The sequence below is a fragment of the Manduca sexta genome, chromosome 23 (assembly GCF_014839805.1).
Source record: "Manduca sexta isolate Smith_Timp_Sample1 chromosome 23, JHU_Msex_v1.0, whole genome shotgun sequence".
Classification (NCBI taxonomy): Eukaryota; Metazoa; Arthropoda; class Insecta; order Lepidoptera; family Sphingidae; genus Manduca; species Manduca sexta.
The window spans coordinates 13,356,506-13,377,011 of NC_051137.1; the positions used below are offsets into that span (position 1 = coordinate 13,356,506).

The 20,506-nt window shown below is 37.7% G+C and overlaps 2 protein-coding genes across 3 annotated transcripts; one reads left to right on the forward strand and one right to left on the reverse strand.

Annotated features, from left to right (window-relative positions):
* Positions 1-397: 397 nt before the first annotated feature.
* Positions 398-8,130, forward strand: LOC115446745 (beclin 1-associated autophagy-related key regulator). 2 transcript variants are annotated; one of them, XM_030173520.2, is made up of 7 exons: positions 398-794; positions 1,397-1,819; positions 2,168-2,292; positions 2,625-2,757; positions 4,487-4,633; positions 4,899-5,076; positions 5,472-8,130. In XM_030173520.2, exons 1-7 carry the CDS (start codon positions 616-618, stop codon positions 5,574-5,576), a joined length of 1,290 nt encoding a protein of 429 aa, XP_030029380.1. In that variant the 5' UTR covers positions 398-615; the 3' UTR covers positions 5,577-8,130. The 2 variants fall into 2 exon arrangements, with proteins under 2 accessions (XP_030029380.1, XP_030029382.1); XM_030173522.2 differs by lacking the exon at positions 4,487-4,633 and having other exon boundaries at positions 402-794.
* Positions 8,131-8,584: 454 nt separating this feature from the next.
* Positions 8,585-19,137, reverse strand: LOC115446746 (myosin-11). The gene is made up of 17 exons (XM_030173523.2): positions 18,944-19,137; positions 17,148-17,234; positions 16,857-16,982; positions 16,108-16,182; positions 15,705-15,788; positions 15,235-15,375; positions 14,654-14,725; positions 14,328-14,426; positions 13,946-14,011; positions 13,486-13,596; positions 12,845-12,944; positions 12,060-12,178; positions 11,447-11,577; positions 10,820-10,957; positions 10,326-10,611; positions 9,855-9,959; positions 8,585-9,596 (listed from the first exon to the last, which is right to left on the reverse strand). Exons 1-17 carry the CDS (start codon positions 18,995-18,997, stop codon positions 9,492-9,494), a joined length of 1,899 nt encoding a protein of 632 aa, XP_030029383.1. The 5' UTR covers positions 18,998-19,137; the 3' UTR covers positions 8,585-9,491.
* Positions 19,138-20,506: the final 1,369 nt, after the last annotated feature.

The window sequence follows — 20,506 nt, forward strand, 5'->3', positions numbered from 1 at the left end:
ATGGCAATAATTATAATAAATTTTATGTTTCTTTTTAATATAAGGATCATAAATAATTACAATATACATTTGTTACATAATACTACATAAATTGAATAGCCTAACAGTCATAAATCAGAATAGGAGGTAAATTTTAAATAGATTTAAATTAAGTGAAATATAAAAACAAAAAAGTAAAGAACAACATTATTTAAATTATATTCATATTTTGGTCCCCAAGATACAGGCATTGCCTAGTTTGGGGCCCCCTGTCAATTGTTTTGTTTTAAATTAGTTATAAGCACTAACATTACGTACTAATAATAATTTAATTAAGTATTTATGTGTTCCTATTTGTTATATTTTGTTTGTGCAAATAAAAACATTTATTATTATTATACTAAAAAAGGAAAATAAATATGTATATAATATTGTTTAAACGTAGTAAGTTACGTAATATAAAGCTTAATTTTGTTGAATATTAAAAAATCTAAGTTTATGTATAAAATGGAACGCGCACATATTTTTAGTCTGTATTCTGTGTTAGTGACGTCACAGTTACACAGCTGACATTGACAAGTTTTTGTGATGAAATTTCGCAAACAAAATACGTAAAAACTGCATGTAAAAACAGCAATGGCTTCGAGTTATTTCACAGAAAGTGAGGCACCGAGGGATTTTAAAGTTTCTTCTACGGAGAGTGATGGCCATTATAAGAAATGCTTGCTTTGCTACACGGTCAAGAAAAATTTCTACTGCGCGGATTGCATCAAAGCTGGAAACTTCGTATACTCCTCGATGCCTTACTCAGACAGGTACTTTCTTTTTACAATACTACGCGTTATAAATTGCGTTGTATATTTTCATTGTTCAAAAATGTTCTCTATTTTTATATAACATGTATATGTATACGAACTTTTATGTTACAATACTTGAGCAATGCGGTTATAAAAACATTTCATCGTCTAAGGATTATAAATGATCAATTTAAATGCTTTGATAATAAATACGTAGCCTATTTAGAATTAGATTACGAAAGAGAGAAAATGTAGTAATATTTTCTAATTGAATTATAGATGATATAATATGACTAATATTTGTAATGATAAAGAAATGGTTCTATTCTGTTGCTTCCATACTTAACATTTTTAAAACAAACACTCTAATATAATGGGTATTGAAGAAATCTGACTACAGACATATTGTGTTGTAACAATTTTTTTTTTTTATAAATTTTACATTAGGAACATCTTGGCTAACCTACAGTCATGAAATCACAGAGACATTCAATAGATATATTATAATTTTCTATGCTACCAAAGTATCCTTCTAACCTAAATATACTAAGGCTTTGTTTCATATAAATTGCAATATGTTTATGAATGGTTAAAAATAATGCATGTAATTGATTTTCCAGATTTTCTGAAAAACAAGCTAAACTACTGAGATTAAAAGTTAACAGAAAACATGTATTAGACAGATGTGAAAGGCTACTCGCACCAAAACTAAAGAAGGACAGTTTACTGACTGAAGCCAAGCAATCCAGAGATAAACTGGGCCTACTCCGCCTAGCCATAGAGCAGAGAAAAATGAGCATAGAGGAGAAGAGAAAAGAACTAAACACACTTGTAGAGCATAACAATGAATTAAGCCTAAAGCTACCAAGGTATCAGAAACGAGTAGCAAGCTTAGGCAAGCATGCTCAGATGCAAAGGATAGAGTTACATAACAAGATGATTGAGTATAATGAGCAAGCAGATAATCTGGCCGCGCTACGAAGGGCTAGGATACGACAATTAACAAGTTATATTTTCCCAGTGTATATGAGTTATGATACAAGGTGATTATATTTTATTTATATGATTATTATCTAGAAACTTGGTGGTGTATATATAGATATATGTATGATGTGAGTTACTTTAACCTATTTATTATCCCTCAACTACCAAGCATCTGCGAGCAGTTTTTGATGGTGACTTGATTATGCATAACATAAAGTATATTTTTTGTTAACTCTTCTTTGACCATATTACACATGGGCTGATTCATTGTCCCTCAACTTCTAAATGTGCCGACAATTCATGGAAAGAGACTTTAATGGGTGTGAAATAAAGTGTAATTTTGTTCATTATTTTTGGATAGCCTGAGAATACATGTATATTTATAAATTTCTGTGTTAATTTTCCAGTGATAGTATAGAGGACATGGAATTTATTGGTGATGATGTGGAAGAGCCACCTAAGAAGTTGCATTTACACATAGTGAACCCGTCCATTAGCATAGACGGAGACTGCACACAGCTGCAGACTTGGAGTGAGTTTGTAAATATATTTATACCTAGCGCTTGTTTCACAATGTCTGAATAAACTGCTCATCATAGAATATTTTAGCGGCGTATAGGTTGACGCTGCTGTAAAAAAACAGATGGTTGCGTTCCTCTTTGGAAGGGGAAGATTTCGCGTTGCGAAAATTCTGCTAGCGTAAGTTAGTATCGTCTTGCGCCACCTGGCGTGATTGTTGTGAGTCATTATTACAATAATGTTAATACCATATCGGTTTTCTCGTAGTTCCATTGATTTTGACGAGATGGCGGTGTGTATACTAATTAAGGTGAAGAGTGAGTTATTGTTGTGTGATGTGTGCAGGCGGTGCGGGCGGTACAGGCGGGGCGGGCGAGGCGGGCGGCGCGGGGGGAGCGGCGCTCGGTCTGGCGGCGCAGCTCGTGGCGCTGCTCGCGTGGACGTTAGACGTGCGGCTACCGCTCCCCATCTCGCTCAAGTGAGCACTGCCCTTATACCTTCATATTTTTATTGCACTAAAGCGTTAATTTAAAAAAAAAGATAAATATGTTAATTGTGAGATTAAAATAAGATTTTATACACATAAGAAGATAAATTTATTAGAGGTGATTTTATTTTATAATGAAGAAATATTAGTAAATATGGTATAATATTATTTCATATTGCATTCTGTAAGAACAGGTGATGTACTAAAATAAATATCGCCACTTTCATTAAGAAGATCAAATATGTAATCTATACTATTATATAAAGCTGAAGAGTTTGTTTGTTTGTTTGTTTGTTTGTTTGTTTGTTTGTTTGTTTGTTTGTTTGAACGCGCTAATCTCAGGAACTACCGGTCCAAACTGAAAAATTCTTTTTGCGTTGGATAGCCCTTTGTTCGTGGAGTGCTATAGGCTATATATCATCACGCTATACCCAATAGGAGCGGAGCAGTAATGGCTAATCTCAGGAACTACCGGTCCAAACTGAAAAATTATTTTTGCGTTGGATAGTACTTTGTTCGTGGAGTGCTATAAGCTGTATATCATCACGCTATATCCAATAGGAGCGGAGCAGTAATGGCTAATCTCAGGAACTACCGGGCCAAACTGAAAAATTCTTTTTGCGTTGGATAGCCCTTTGTTTGTGGAGTGCTATAGGCTATATATCATCACGCTATACCCAATAGGAGCGGAGCAGTAATGGCTAATCTCAGAAACTACCGATTCGAACTGAAAATATTTTTTTGTGTTGAATAGCCCTTTGTTTGTGGAGTGCTCTAAGTTATATATCATCACGCTATACCCAATAGGAGCGGAGCAGTAATGGCTAATCTCAGGAACTACCGGTCCAAACTGAAAAATTATTTTTGCGTTGGATAGTACTTTGTTCGTGGAGTGCTATAAGCTATATATCATCACGCTATACCCAATAGGAGCGGAGCAGTAATGGCTAATCTCAGGAACTACCGGGCCAAACTGAAAAATTCTTTTTGCTTTGGATAGCCCTTTGTTTGTGGAGTGATATAGGCTATATATCATCACGCTATACCCAGATAGGAGCGGAGCAGTAATGGCTAATCTCAGGAACTACCGATTCGAACTGAAAAATTCTTTTTGTGTTGAATAGCCCTTTGTTTGTGGAGTGCTCTAAGTTATATATCATCACGCTATGACCAATAGGAGCGGAGCAGTAATGGCTAATCTCAGGAACTACCAGTTTGAACTGAAAAAATTGTTTTGTGTTGGATAGCCCTTTCTTTGTGGAGTGATATAGGCTATATAGCATCACGCTATGACCAAGCGAGGACTAGAAGAAGAACTAGGAGCGGAGCAGTAATGAAACATGTTGCAAAAACGGGGACAATTTATTAGTTTTGAGAGCTTTCGTTGCGTGCGCTGCGTAAACGGTTAAAGTTATGCAACAATGATGTATGACGCGATTGTTCCTCTTAAAAAGTTCTAAAAAATATATTATAAAACAAAGTCCCCCGATGCATCTGTCTGCCTGAACGTGTTAAACTCAAAAACTACCCAATGTATTAAGATGAAATTTGGTATGGAGACAGTTTGGGACCCTGGGAAGAACATAGGCTCCCGGGAAACTACTACTTTTATAACGGAAAACTTTAGCCTGAAAAACTTTATAACGCGAGCGGAGCCGCGGGCAAAAGCTAGTACAGATATAATATGCCGGTAAGGTAATGTGTGTGTGTTGTGTGTCAGTGAGTCGTGCGGCAGCGCGCGGCTGGCGAGCGCGTGCGCGGCGCTGTGGTGCGGCGCGGGCGTGTGGCCGGCGCGCGCGGCGCACGCGCTCGAGGCGCCGCACGCGCTCGCGCTGGCGGCCAGCGCCGACGACCCGCTGCTCGGCAGGTCGGGCGACATCATCGCACTACTTTACTCTCTACACATTAATCCATTGCTGCTCATTACCTTTATAGCGGAAATTTAATCATTTTTTACACTTCAGTTATTCCCAGTAACTCAAACACACTTAGTGACCCTCAGTGTCTCTTTTATTACTGTCAATAACTATTGTATATTCTGTGACTCAGTTACTCTCGGTAGTGTGGACAATTATAGTAACTCAGTAACGCTCGATCACTCTCAGCACAACTCATTCACTATACATCTCCAGGGAGGACGCTTGCCGCGGCGAGGACGGTGCGCGAGTGATGGAGTGGTGCAGCACGTGGGACGCATGCGCGGGGGCCGGGGCCGGCATGGGGGGTGCGGGGGTCGCGGGGGGGCTCGACGACCCACACGAACATGAGGACGCGGAACCAGAGCACTTGCACTGGCCCGAAACTGCTGAGGTATGACTTCATTATGTAGTACTTTGACAATATTCTGACTACAATAATAGAATTATTTTTATATAGTAGTTGTTACACATTCTAAGCATACAATTTGATAGAACATTGCAATAATCACTACATAGTATAAAACAAAGTCGCTTTCTCTGTCCCTATGTGTGCTTAAATCTTTAAAACTACGCAATGGATGTTGATGCGGTTTCTTAATAGATAGAGTGATTCAAGAGGAAGACTTATATGTATAATAACATCCATTAAATAGTGGAGAAATATAGCACCCGTACGAAGCCGGGGCGGGTCGCTATAAAAAATAAAACACATGAATAATTATAGTATAACGACAAAGCTTTAATATTTGAAAATATTGATGATGATTGCAAACTTTTTCCCGACAGTTGGAGGAGGTGAGCAGCAGCCCCCCCGTGCCTGCGCCGGCGCCGTCGCTGGTGACGTCGGCCGCCGCCTCCCTCGCGTCCGTGTGGCGCGGCTGGACCAAGTGACACATCCACACCCTGCTACGTGCGGTGCCAGGCTCACGGCCAATCAATTGTGAACCTTATGCGTATGTGATAGAGCCACGCGTAGTCATGGATGAACTGCGGACAGTCCACGGTGGTGCCACTCATATTTGCCGTGTTACCTTGCTGTAGCGTTTCGCACGGAAATTGCCTCATCCTCGTAGCCTCCCCCCCTCTCCCTACACATACTTCTTTCTAACCCCTGATGAAGGAATATTAATATTACGATAATCCAAAATGAATGGTGTACTTATAAATCTAGAACCATAGTGTATCAAATGTTTATTGAGCATAATGTAGCCTGAAGTTTTTGTAGTCTGTGCATTCCTGTTTACTTATAAATGGCGAAGCAATTATTGCGGGTCTATGAACTTAAGGAACATGGTAGTTATAACTGTTAAAATTTTGGCGCCATCCAGTTCTGGATTTGTAATTAGGTCGTATAGGCCGCGGTCTATGGGCGGCAGATTTCAGAGGACGCTCACTCGATTTAATTAATCATTAGTTTATTTAACTTTAGTGCCTTCGGTAATACAAATGGTAAATTATTAGGTATTTTAGAAACCTACATACATAAACCTACCTACATGGGGCGGCTGAAATAAAATGGCCTACACTCATAAAAAAAAATCTGCCACTGGCGCCATCTATTATAATGTTCGGGGAACTACTTTAAATTTTCCTATCATTCAATTATCTCATAGAGTGACTGGCTACTGTGTTAATGTTGAATTATGAATCGACAAAGCATGCTACAAATACAATGAACCTACTGTGCAGGTCTTTTGGGTAATACATCTTTGTGTCAAACAGAAAAATATCGCAATCTGAATCGCTTCGAACGTCGCCATCGACGCAAACAATATTATTTTTTTATATAGGTCGATTACCTACCACAGGTGCGTACAATTTACATATTCATATATTGCATGTGGATAACACACGTCAGTCGTCATCGCAACACATTGTTTACATTATATTCATCAGAGTAAATAATATAGAATATTGTTTGTCGGATCTATGTATCTGTCCTTTCATTTCTATTATAATATGCCACCTTTTTGTGTTAGTGTAAGCTCTGTGATCGTGCCAGCTTTAGTAAACTGACCTATAACCCCACGCGACATCTCAGTCTACCTTTTAGTCATAACAGCAGCTCAGTTCAGCCTCAACTTTGTGTTGAAAACTGAGCCTAAATTAGATCATTGTTGAATGATCTCTGAGGAACTGTTTCAGACGGCTGTATCTATAAACCAATCTCACATTAGAGAGTAGGATCTCAAGTAGGCATTTAATGTTTTAAATTCTTTTATAAATAAAGCTTAAGTTGTCCTCTAAAAGGTTGTTCTCAGCTGAGTCGGTGTTGTATCATGAATAAAATTCTAATGTGGAAATTTGTCATCTGCTATGAGCCTTAAGTTGTCATTTGAGAGGTTGTTCTCAGCTGAATCGACGTTGTTTAATAAATAAACTTAGCTGTCGAAAGTCGTCATGTGTTGTGACTTAGATGTTGACTAATATGCCATAGTCGTTGATCATCCTCTCCCAATGACGTCCTGAGCCGAGGTTCCTAACGAGTGAGTTCCCCTCAGGTCGCTTATTGTTTAAGGGTTACGACTCAAGTGCTCACCCAAAACCCCGGTGTGTTTGTATAAGCCGGCCCTTGCCAGGCAAAGGATCATGAAAAAAATTATTATTATTATTGCTTTGTATGACGAGACCAGATTGCCGTTCGCTTTATGGTAAGCGATACGACCACCCATAAACAGTAGAAACACCAGCCATTGATTTACAAAGTATTGTTTGTTATTCCACTGCGCTCGCCATCCTGAGACATGAGATGTTAAGTCTTATTATGCCCAGCAGTTATAAAAATGAAGGTAGCTCTCTTGAATGTCTATTTCTGCCGCCAAGCAACAGTGTGCATGCACTGTTGTGTGTCGGTTCGAAGAAAATTGTAAACAGTGTAATTACAGGACATTTTGAGACTTAACTCCTTATGATTTCTCAGAATGACAACCGCAGTGAAGTACCACACAGTATGTTGTAATTTAAAATTTCAGGTAGACTTGGTACTGTTTATGGGTGATGGTAAAGATGATACAAATCGAATCACAACACTGACTACACACAGCTGCTTGGCGGCAGAAATAAGCATTGCGGTGGTACCTACTCAGACAGACCCTCACATATGAGAGACTACCACCAGCATCTCAGCTGATATCGCCCTTCGGGACATAAGATCGTACACAAAGTTGAGATTAGTTCATTAACACAGCTCTAAGTATTTTAACGTTATGAGTCGGCATATTTATCTAAAGGTGGGAGGTCACTGATGTCATGTGACATTTGTTCTTGTCACTCGTCATGGTAAAATTTTCTCAAATTGTATAGATACCGTATCCTATAAGGTCTATATTCTATAAGGCTTATAGAATGTAGATAATAGTCATATTTTGTTAATCTGTGTGAGTCTACAAGCTTTGTGTATATTTTTGTTTTAATTTTTGACATGAATAAAACATTTTTGTATATATTTTTGTGTTATTTGTAGTTATAACCAATCTAATCTAACCACTCAATGCCTTTTTTCCTCGTTTACCTTACCTTAAACAAAATGAGGCTCTGGCGCCCCATATATTTAGTTATCAAACAAAGGAGTCTTCGGTCCAGAAGCCTTAGATAACTTGCAAATGTTCAATCATCTATCAAGGGAGTCTTCTGTCCAGAAGTTTTACATAATTGCAAATGTTTATGGTATGGCCTTTATACAGATTTTTCTTATATATTCATTGAAATTAATCATGTGACTTATATCAAAGATGTTTCACTCTTACTTTTTGTTTTCTTGTTTACTAACAAGAAAACAAAAGTATGAATTCATGATTGTAGAAAGGCATCTTATCAAGATTCCAGCAATAGAAAAAGGGATTGTCCGCAAATAAAACAAGTAGTAGAAACAAAACTATAATAAATTAAAACCACTACAAATAAGACTAGTAAACAATATTAAATGCTTGAAGTCTTTATCATATAAAATATCACACAACCGTCATCTCCGACTCAAGTCTTTTTATTTTTACCATAAATCGGATCAAAAAGATCCCTTAATGTTTAAGTGACAATTCATAGAACATGGTTTTTAATTAGATTTAATATTAATCTATAAAATGAGGTAAAAATCACAATTGAACTTTAACACTAATTGTCACAACCTAATAAAAATCGAGTAAAATGAACCGTATTTAACGTAATACGTATTGAGGTATTCAAATTCAACTGAATTTCAACTAAGATAAGTAAATCCTTTGTTAGTAACTACCGTCAATTTCAACAACCAATCCCAATCATTTTATTCTGTCCATCGCTGAAACGGACCAATAGAAACGTTTCTTGACATGTTTACAAATGAGTTATTTTGATTGGTTTATTCTTGGAATCAGATCGAAAATTAAGATTGGCATCGTTTTATAGACGTTAGAGCAATACCAGATTAATTCAATAATGTTAAACTAGATCAATTGTGTGCAGCGTGATTCTAACATAGTTAACTGAAGTCATCATTATTTGTGTCAGTAATCAACAACTGTCAAGTAACCTCACTGCAAATACTCTGCAATCCATCTGATAGCCCAGCACCCGTCGTTTCCAGTCCAAACTTCGCAAATTATTAATGCTTATTTTTAGGGGAGGGTCATAAAAGACCCTTATAGATGTTCTACGATCAGACAGACTACCTATTAAAGTATTAGTAGGAAACACATTTGGGTTGTATAATGTGCAACCTATTGGCTCTTTGATCCAAAGATTATCTTCAAAAATTTCAAGTCTTCAGGGCAACACTGTCTCCAAAAAGTCCCTAGGGTTCAGCAGTTCCGAACATGCGCTGGTGTGTGGTCACCGGTGCTGGAGTCGCTGCGTCCACCGACGTTGTCCGTCGGCCAGCGCCTCGGTCAGCTGTTCGACGCGGCCGAGCAGGTCGTCTGTGGGCGACAGCTCCCTCTAGAAGATGGAAGAGGTATTTTATTAAGTTATTCTGCAAGTGTTCTCAACATGGAACGCATTTCTGTACGTGAATCTTGGATTTAAGAATCTCTTATAAATGGGGACCATAGAAGAATCTAATTGTATTTGATGGGAACTATATATAAATATTTAAAAAATCGTGACAAATGATTATAAGAAATTAGACACATTACTCACCATTGCTTTTTGGATATGCAATTTTAGGAAAAACCAAGTAAAAGTGAATCAACATACCGGTATCCTATGCATGCGAATTTGTGGAGAGTCACATCTGTTGATCCGCAGTACTTGGCAGCTCGCCGCCGGGGAACTCGCCGTGGAACACGAGCACGAGCATCGCTGTACACACGGACAGGACTGGGAGATCACAGTTTTGTAAATGGGTTACATTAGCTAGATCGAATGAGGTGATACTACCCTTTTCCAGAAAACTACCAAATTCTAAAAGTTGTATAATTGTAAAATGTAATATTGTAACTTTGACTTGGCAGATGAACAACAGTCCCCCTCCGTGACCATGAAGGCTGCAGTCTTCGAAACGTCGGGAGAAAACTAAGATATCAAAACCGCGATAAAATCCGAAAAATAGTTTAATTTTAATACCAAATTCTCGTCATCATCCTATATGATTACCTTTATGATTTAAGCCCCATTTTACTGCTAAATGAAAGTCACTATTTATGACATACAAGACTTAATAAATACCTTATCTGAACAAAGCGGTGTCTTCCTCCTCGACCGTCTCGGTGGCACCGGTGCTGAGGAGCAGCTAGTCCTCTCGCTTTCGCTCGTTCCCACACACTGTTCCCGTCTCCCTCTCGCAGTCGAACTATAGCTCGGAGGGAATTCATAATCTCTCCTATCTATGTACTTGGAACATGATGGTTCCTCGCTTGCACTCATGCGGCTTGGTGTCTTCTGTCTTTCTTCGAGTCTTTTTTCCAATGAACTGATGATTGTCTCTTTCTCTTGAATTTTTTCTTCTAGCTCCCTGTAATTTAAATAGGATAAGGTTTCCGAATAAGTGCAGCAATGCTTTTCACCTGTTAACCTCGCGTATTATTATACCTAATAATTACAGACCGACCATTAAGTCGAAATTATAAAAACAGAAAACCTGATTATAGGCTGCCACAACTGTTCACAGACTAAGTCCCGTAACAAAGGCAAGCTCCCCCCCTGTGCTAGTAGGTACTGACCGCCTCTTGCGCCGGTGCGAGCGCGACCAGCGCGCCACGGCGTCGAGCGCGCCGCGCGCCGTGCCGCACAGCGCCGCGCCGCGACTCTGCGCCTCCTCCAACTGGCTGCGAAGCTCCTCCACTGCAGTTGCCTTTTGTCTACGGGTCATAAAATATACAAGTGAATTTCGATACCCAAAGAAATAGCTTTATTTTGTGATAAGTTCGAGAGATAGAAATGCATTTTCATACTTAAGGAAATAAAGAATAATTTTCAGTAATTTTAAACATTGGGCCATGAAAATTTGTCAAATAAAACTAGATGTAAGCTTGTATTAGTAATTTGTCTTTTTCATCTTCCTCGTATATAACTTGTCTCTGGATTTGTGTATGTATTAACTTTCTTTCTAGACATCCCTGCTGGTCTCATCATCTAATAACGCAGATTAGGAATGTAACAATAAACGGCACAAGTCATGAACACAAATGAGCAGTGATGTGGGTGAGCTAGGGTATGAGCAAAGTATATAATGGCTACACTGCACGCGTAAGCTAATAGGTAACGAGCATCAACTGTGGAAACAATCGCGTTTCTAACCGACCAATGGCAAGTGTGGTGAGGCTCGTGCCTCTACTAGTGCCGCCTACCTGTAGCAGACGTGCAAGTGCTCGAGCTCGGCCTCGAGGCTGCGCGCGCGACACTCGCTGGCGGCGAGGCGCGCGCGGCTCGAGCGCGCGTGTGACGTCAGGCACGACACGGAGCTGCGCATCTCGCTGTTCTGAACACAAACACACATCACACCTTTATCCACGAAGGGGTAGGGAAAGATGCAACCAAAGTACACACCTTTCGCCATGTGTGGTCCGCAATGTCACTTAGGCCGACCCGGGTTTCGAACCCGGCAGCTCAGAACGATATCGCCACTGACGCAGTTGCGTGTTCTGGGCATACAAAAATTATACTATAAGCTGATTTAAACCACTTTCGGATGGTCATTTTTTATTGGAATAACTCTTAACAATTTTACTGTGTATTTACCCATAAATATCACGTCATTTTCATGAGCATCCTTTTAACATTTAAACTTTTTTGTTAATTAATTAATATATTAGTCTGTTGGAGTATGTATTCTATAATAATCCTATATTAAAAGAAGACTACGTCTAGTAGTTCATTTTTAACCGAAACCCTACTCCAATTCTAATGCGGATTCCAAGTCTCTTACTAGGCAACATAAAAGAATGGCCGAACCCAACTCACTTCTTTATTCATCAGGTTTGCCTTCTCCAACTCCTCGTTGAGGAGTTTGATGTTGTTCTCATGCAGCTCGCACTGCTGTTGGACCTGCATCAGCTCCGACGTCTTCTCTTTCAACAACACTGGAAACATTACACATACACACTCCCATATTAACTCGTGGCGTTACGTTCTGTGAGAATAGAGAACTTCGGAATGTTTTGGCAGTATTTAGACATGCACCTAATTTCAGTTCGAGAAATAATCAGTGATGAGTGGTATTTACCATGTAGAAAAGGTAAATATGATGGTCTTATAAAGCCCATGAACATTCCACAGTTTGTATCAAATTAACTATTTTTATTATCATATAATTTCTGTTATGGTTTCTTTAGTACGTGATATAAATAAAAAAACGACATAAAATTATAGTCTAATTATAGTTGACTAGACTAGACTGCCTAGGTGGCGTAATTGTATTAGGATATGATTGCAGCGCCGAGGTTTCGGTTTTAACTCCGGATCGGGCAAAGTGAGAATTTTCTACTCAATATCAGCCCGGAGTCTGGATTGTGTGCCCGATATGGCGGTAGGCTCGCTCCTATCACATCATAGACGGAATAAACACGGCGGAAAGTATGTACACCAGCTGCGTCTATGCCTACCCTTTCGAGAATAAAAGGCCTAAGTGCATGTATCTCCATTTATGGTAACACAAATTTGAAAACTTGATCAGCGTATTCATTAACTGTGAATTAGAATAATATTGTCACAAGACAATATTATTATAATAATAGGCACAAGCCTACCCTCTGTCTGCTGTAGCCGCACTGTGAGAGCGTCACACTTGGTATTCGTCTGACTCTTGGACTCCTCCATCACAGCCAATTGCTTCCTGATGCTGTGCAACTAGAATTAACATAAAATGAAGCTTTGAAGGACATTGTAAACAGTGCAACTATGGGGAATTATGAAACTTAACATCTTGTATCTCAGGATGACGAGCACAGTGCCAACCAGTAGCTGGTATTTCAAAGTTCTACATGTAGTGATACTATGTTTTATGGAAGGTCGACTCGTTTACTATCAGGCAAGAGCCTTGCTTGTCCCGTCATTAAATTATAAAAAAAACATAAGAATGGTCCAAAGATGGCTGCTGATTTGCGGGTAGTACGATATATTTTATATCTGACCGGATACCGACTACCGCACACAAGTTAAAACTCGCCATAGTGGCCCCCAAGTGTGTCGCGTTCCAGTATCAGCCTGTGTATATCAGGCTCCAACAAGCCGGCATAATTGTATCCACTGTCGAGGGTTAATGATCTCTCGTGAGTCGACATTCCATTAGACCCCACTCCACTTATCATCAGGTGCAGTGGAGTCACCTAACCGTACTCGTATTATAAAAATATACCTAAAAATGATTACAAAAATTATATAAATGCACCTCTTTCTCCTTATCATCGATTTGCTCCTGGTAGAACAGTTCCTTATCATCCTTGCTTAGCAGAGAGGATTCCAGCTCACTGATACGTTGTCGGAGTTCACCCACTTGAAGCTGCAAGTAAAAGTAAAACTAATGCTTGAGAACTGACAGTATTGAAGAGACAGCTGTTATACTTCCATAGGTAGGTCTGGAAATCTTTAGGGGAGACTTATATTCAGGACCCATGTTCTGGGACTTCCAAAGATCCAACGATTTAAGATATGATGAAATAAAATTGTTTATTTCAACGAATCGCCTTCAAAGCGGTGGTTCTATAATTCTGGTTTCCAGGTATGCAACACTAGTAAGAATTATAATATTTTAACTTCACTGTAAGTACTTACAGTCACTTTTAAAAAAATCTCGTAAAAGCAGTTAACCTTTCTTGATACGCATTTAATGGTATTTGGAGACTACTAACCTGTAGGGTTTCATTATTCTTCCTTAACCTCGCATTTTCCTCTTCCAGACCACAAATACAATCAGTCTGTGGAACAGAATTAAACATCATAATATTACATCTAATGGTAGTTCAATTACACTTGTAATAATAGAACCTATTATGCAACATGATCAAATTTTTATAAAAACCAAATTTATTTTAGTAAAATACATTTATTTGTTACCACTATTTTTAAAAATAAACCTACTTATCAACACATGCACACTGTTCTAAACTATTAACATCGGTTATTTCATTTCCTAAGATAAACTCTTCATTCATCAATAAGGCATGCAACTTGATGGTCCCTCATGCTTCGGATTCTAGTTAAGCATGCGTCCTTTGATGCCACTTCACATACGTTTAACAATTGTCTAAGCCTTAACAAGTGGTCCATGATGTCGTGGAGGTCCTCGCCCACGCCTGACGTCACGGACATGTCACTTCGCTCCCACATACCCTGGACCAATAGACGCTTTAATAGCTTTAAACATTCTTTATACAGAAAGGTTAAGAAGGTGGGCATTTGATCGTAGCATATTAAAAATATCTTCTCCTACTGCGAAATAAGAATAATTAATCTGATATTATATAGATCTATATCATAGACGAAAAGTCGTTATAAATTATTAATAAATTTATCAGCAATTTTAGGCTCAAAGGTCATTCTTTAATGATAAAACATACCGAGTCGTTGTTAGAGCTGTTTAAGAAGTTTGTGATCTCCATTTTTAAGTTTTCCACTTCCAGTGCGATGTCCTGTAATAAAAAATCTGGCCTAAGTCATCCATATTTATTCATGTCAAGAGGATAGGCTTGTACCCAGTACAGCGTATCTTTTTTATTTATACGAACTCGGCAAGGTTGCGCCACTGCCCCTGATGGTAAGTGGAGTGAGGTCCAATAGAATATCGACTGACAAGAAATGATTACCCCTCGTCAGTCGACACAATTATGACGGCCATTTGGAACCGGATATGCACAGACTGATCCCGGAACGCGATACACTTACGTGGGCTACTGTGGCAGGTTATAACACCTTGTGTACAGCGAAAGCGGATTTTTGCCATAAATTAATTTCGTATTAGCTCTATAATATTAAGTCTTTCATTCAACCGCCATTCCCTTATTTAAATAGAACCTCTTCCTGCTTCGACATTACTAGTTGTCAAAGCCGCATATTAATACTATCTGATGATGCACATCCTGCTTTATTGGTTTTCTCTATAGTAACCCGTTAATTACCCAAGGTTCCTGTTCTATCTCACCTGACATTGATCTAGCGACCACCGCTGGTTGTCGACCACGGTCTGCAGCCGGTCTATCTGCTCATCCTTCTGTTTGTCCACAACTCGCACGTCCAAATACGACTTTCGCAGCATCTCTATCAGACATTCCTGTTTTGCTGTCTGAAAAATTGTTAAATGCTATATTCCTAGGGAATCTAGTGACAAAATTTAATTCTACTTTCAAATATATATTACCTACAGTAATATAAGTTGCGAAATTACTAAGAAAAATCTAAATTGTTGTTCGCGTTTTTAAGTGTTATGGCGGTACAAAAGTAATTAAATCAAAATATTACACAACATTACACAAGGATAACAACATTTCGTTCTAGTAAATTTTGATAATCGCTTCAAAGTTTCATAAATTATCTCTTACAAAGAACCTCAGAGACTTATAAACTTTACTCCTCTACAGCTACAATTATTATAAAATAGCACTCGAATCTTACCTCATAGAAGGACTCGCGATATAGATCTTCGATAACGGTCAAGTTGTCTTGCAAGGTGTTGATCACGTCCCGCTGTTCCTTCTCCTAGAACCACTCATTTTCAAAACTCAAATAGCTCACTTTTACTTACTTAATTTATTTTTAGATCAATATATGTCAAACATTTAGTTAACGTTTACAATTTAATTGAGAACATGAAGAGAAAACCGTGAACATTAAAAAAGATAATATTGATTATTACATCGATAACTAAGGGTTTTAAAAGATTTAACGTTTTTAAAATAAGGTATATTTCGGTACCTTGAAATAGCAATCGAACAAAAGACAGAAACGGAAACGGTTCGCCTTTATACTACGGGAATTTAACTCGTCTTCAATCTTCACGGCGCGAAGCATTACCTACCTGAGTAAGTGCTGTAATGGAGACGTCTGTCTTCTCCACCCCACGCTCCAACACAGTCTTGTGGAGAATTTGTAACTGTAAAAGAGATGTATGAGAAATTTCATGATTCCTGAGAGGGTTGTGCAGTCATATAAAAATTTAAATTAATTTATTCCTTATTTCACGAGCCTATAAATGAACTGCTCTAAACTTTTTTTTTTCTCTTTTCACTTTATCATGTACTGTAGTCTTTACCCTAAACTGATTGAAAAGAGCAACACCAGAGTTTCTTGCCCGTTCTTCTCTGGTGAAAACTGCTTTCCGAACTGGTGGTAGAGTTAATATTGACGGAATCTAAATAATGTAGAACATTTTACAGATTCAAATAAATCATTTCATTTCATTTCATTTAAAAAGGACACGGTGTTTAACTACAATTGTACACCAATTCATCTGGAATCCCCTTTTCCAAATTTACTCTTACTAATAGTATTAACCGAATGTTTGTGAAAATATTCAGATGTTAGAATACTTGGGTATTTGTTGAAAGTGAACTCGAAAGCAGATAAACATATTTGGATGATATTTGACATACGCATAGACGAGGTCCTGAATGAACTCATACTTATTAACCCGGTAATTTGTTCCAGTAGGAAATATAGGAATTTTTAAAAGTGTAGCGCTGGTGTCATTCTTAACCTTTTAAACAGGGAAGAGGTTCCCCGCAGGTGTAGCCGCAGGCAAAACCTATTGCTTCATAGAACACTTACCTCTCGATCCTTCCTCTCCACGTCCCGCCTCAGCTCTGATATCCGCGCAGTGAGCGACGTTATCCGCGCCTCCGCCACGGCTAAGCTCTCATTCTGCACCCGCACTGTCTCTTCTTTGTTTTCCAACTGAAGAAATGTCAAGAGTTAAGACTAAGGTGAGGTTTGGGTATCTTAGGAATATTATACATCTATGTTTATACTTAAAACGTCTTAAGCACAAGCCAACCTCGAAAAACTTGGATAAATAAATCCCTTAAGTACTATTCTTGTTGGTTCTAATTTTTAACTCACAATCTGCATGGTGGCGAGCAGTTTGTTGTGGTAGTACTGAGCTCTGCTGGTCTCGCAGGAGCCGCTCATGCTGTCCGCCACGCTGTCCTGTGTAACACCATCACCAACAAACAATTAAACATACTTAATAAAAGCTACTTTAACACATGACAAGTTTATCACCAGTCGCGGCATTTGGAGGCTAAGGGGGGGCAACCACTCAAGTCCTCACGCTTACACGGAGACCTCGCACGGTGGACTAGTTGCAGAACATTTTTTGCAGCATCACCCTAATAATAGTTCTTTTTCTACAATTTTTTTTATCGGGGACTTTTGTGCTCCAACTTGGACCCTGGCATTGGCTAAGGTCGCCACTGTTTATCATGGCATGGCTTTGTAATTCAAGGTATGGGATGGTGTTTCTACTAAATAGTATCCTATAAACATGGGCGATCGTATCACCTACCATCAGGCGAGCAGCAAGCTCGTCTCGTCATTCAAAGCAATAAAATATTATATATTGGTATATATACTAATATACATAACACCTACGCAATCCAGCATGTCATATCGTAATGATATACACATAAACAATGACTTCGTGACCTATATTGGCTTATTCGCGAGTCACTCGTGAATCATTGAATTTAATTCGTGAAAAATGGACATTGTAAAAATCGTCTCAACACACCGTCGTGCTATTTTAAGCTAAATGTATACAAACGTGCCATAAAATTGTAAACGATTCAAACGACCGACATTTTTGCGATACAATTTCCTGTGTCAGTTTAAAATAACGGTTAAAATAGAGACTTGAGAGTCTGTCAATTAAATAGGTTAATAAATCTCTTTCTTCTGTATTTTAAAGTATATATATGTTTTTGAGTGATTACTTATAATGAGTGTTACGTGACTACTTTTATTTAAAAAAAAAATGTAAATGTTCATCTAAATTTTATTTTATAAATGTATTATATACTTCACTGGTGTTTCGCTCTAGCTACCCGTAGAGTAGTTCCGTGCACAACATAAATTAATATAGTTCCAATTAAAATTATTCCCACTATCTACTTTAGTTAATAATATAATAACAATATCAGCCCTATATTATATTCTGTCCCACTGCTGGGCACGGGCCTCCTCTATTACTGAGAGGGATTAGGCTTTAGTACACCACACTGGCCTTGTGCGAATTGGTTGACTTCACATACCCTCAAACTCTACTTGAGTTAGCATTACATTAATTTTACAAATCAAACGTTCCCTGCTTTAAAAAGCACCATGCCTAAAAATAAAAAAATCCCCACTAATATTGTATATAATACTTGCAACTTACTTATAGCATTTTTGAATAAATAATAATCATACAACATGTATGTTGGTATCTTAGTTATTTGAGTTTACGGATACGGTTTAAAGTAAACACTAATTTATTTTAACTTATTTTAACAAAATTGTAACGCAATTTGCTCGAAACTGCTTTCTATTTAATTTTATATGTATTTTATACGTTATTTACTACCGGCTATTTTTAATAATTTTAAATTAGTGAACTAATTATTTTATCATGTACAATATCTATGTATTTACTTTAGATAAAAATAAAATTGAATACCTAAAAACATTAGAAAAATAATACAGAAAATATTTAAAAAACAAAACTATTTTGTCGTCTTTTTCATAAAACATACACACACAGAAATTTATAATATTAGACAGCTCAATACTCCATTTTCATTAAACAAAAACAAACAAAGCAATAACATTATTACCAAATCTGTTTGAAAAACAAACAAAAACACTTCAACAAACATTACCTTCGTAAAATCACTATCAGAGTCACCACACATTATAATCCCGTTGAACATCATACTTTCAGTACCACTATATCGTTACTATAACTTCACTATATCGCTGGCTAAACGTAGAGTTCGTCCGAAGACGGCGCTTGCACTCCACGCGAGGCGGTCTTGGGCGCTGCATTAGTTATTTTTAACCAAAGGGCGGAAGGATGGTGCCCCACTTGAACTGAAGGGATAGCGTCTGTTATATTTCTGTCTGTACAACTATTATGCTGTCGATACTTGAGTTTAAAGATCAGGTGCGCGTTAACTCTATATGTTCATTACGAGTGTCAAAGAGTTAATATACAGCGTTTAGTAAGGGCGAGATTTAAGGTAATTTTGACCTCAAAGGTCCAATAACTTTTTATCATTATAAGCCTTCGGAAATTCATTATTGAAAATAGGTTTCCAATCCTTCCAGACGAAACTACTAGAAGCGGCCAAAATATGTAGTTAAAATTAATTAGTATCACAGATTTTTTTCAAAATACAAAATTGTCCTAAAGGAAAACTTACATATTTATAGCTTTACCTACTTAGAATGTACAACAACTATCTTGCTCCTCAGATGGTACGAAAGACTCATCATAACAAAAACAAACATTAGAACTATTTGATACTGGTAATCAAAACATACAATTCTAACAGAATACACGCATTTTTGGACGATTTAGAGATAAACCCAAAACATTAAAGCAAACATAAACCTGTATTTATCTAGAAAGATCAAACATAGACAATAGAAAATAAAAGAACTGCAATATTTTGTTCGACTTTTGTTCTCTCAGAAATACGAAAATTGCCAACGCGCCAAGCATAATTCACTCAACAAGACGTGTAAAATGGTAGCCCGTGTTTATCTATTTTGTGCACCATTCATTAGTGAAACTAAAAAGAAGATATAAATGCGACGCGTCGGCTTCCGTCGCTACGTCCGCCTAGTTTCGTCACACCTCGCCTCTTCACTAGCCATAATGACGACGTAACAGTGAATAAAATGAAACAATTTTGTTAAATTGATTAGATTGAGTTCTAAATTCAAAATTCGAATTCAAAACGTATTACGAATTAAGAACAACAAAAAACTAACCGAATTATCATTCACGCAAGGCGCATGTTTCGTAGAGTCTTGAATTTTCCTGCAATAGATAAAAATGTAATCATGCCTTTAATAAAACATGTTAGACCCAAGCTTTCTCCACTACTGAAAAACACTAAATTAATGGTTCGGTTATCGATTCGGTTTGTGTTGTTACCACTGGGCTGTCGCAAGTTTAATACCAAATTAATGAACCGGGATAACTAAATTATTTACTAGATTAATATGCAAATAATACTTACAAAGTTGACTGTTGCCGACTTCCCGCCTGTAAAGTAATGAATTAAAAGCAAATTAATTATGAATGAGTTAAGAAACTTCTGGATTTATAGTTTGTGTTCCTTTGCGCTTTTAGTCATTAATTATAAAACTTTTGGGCAGAAGATTTGGCGTTAATGATATATCTGTCCCTTATTTTTGTTTCAGTTACAAATTGT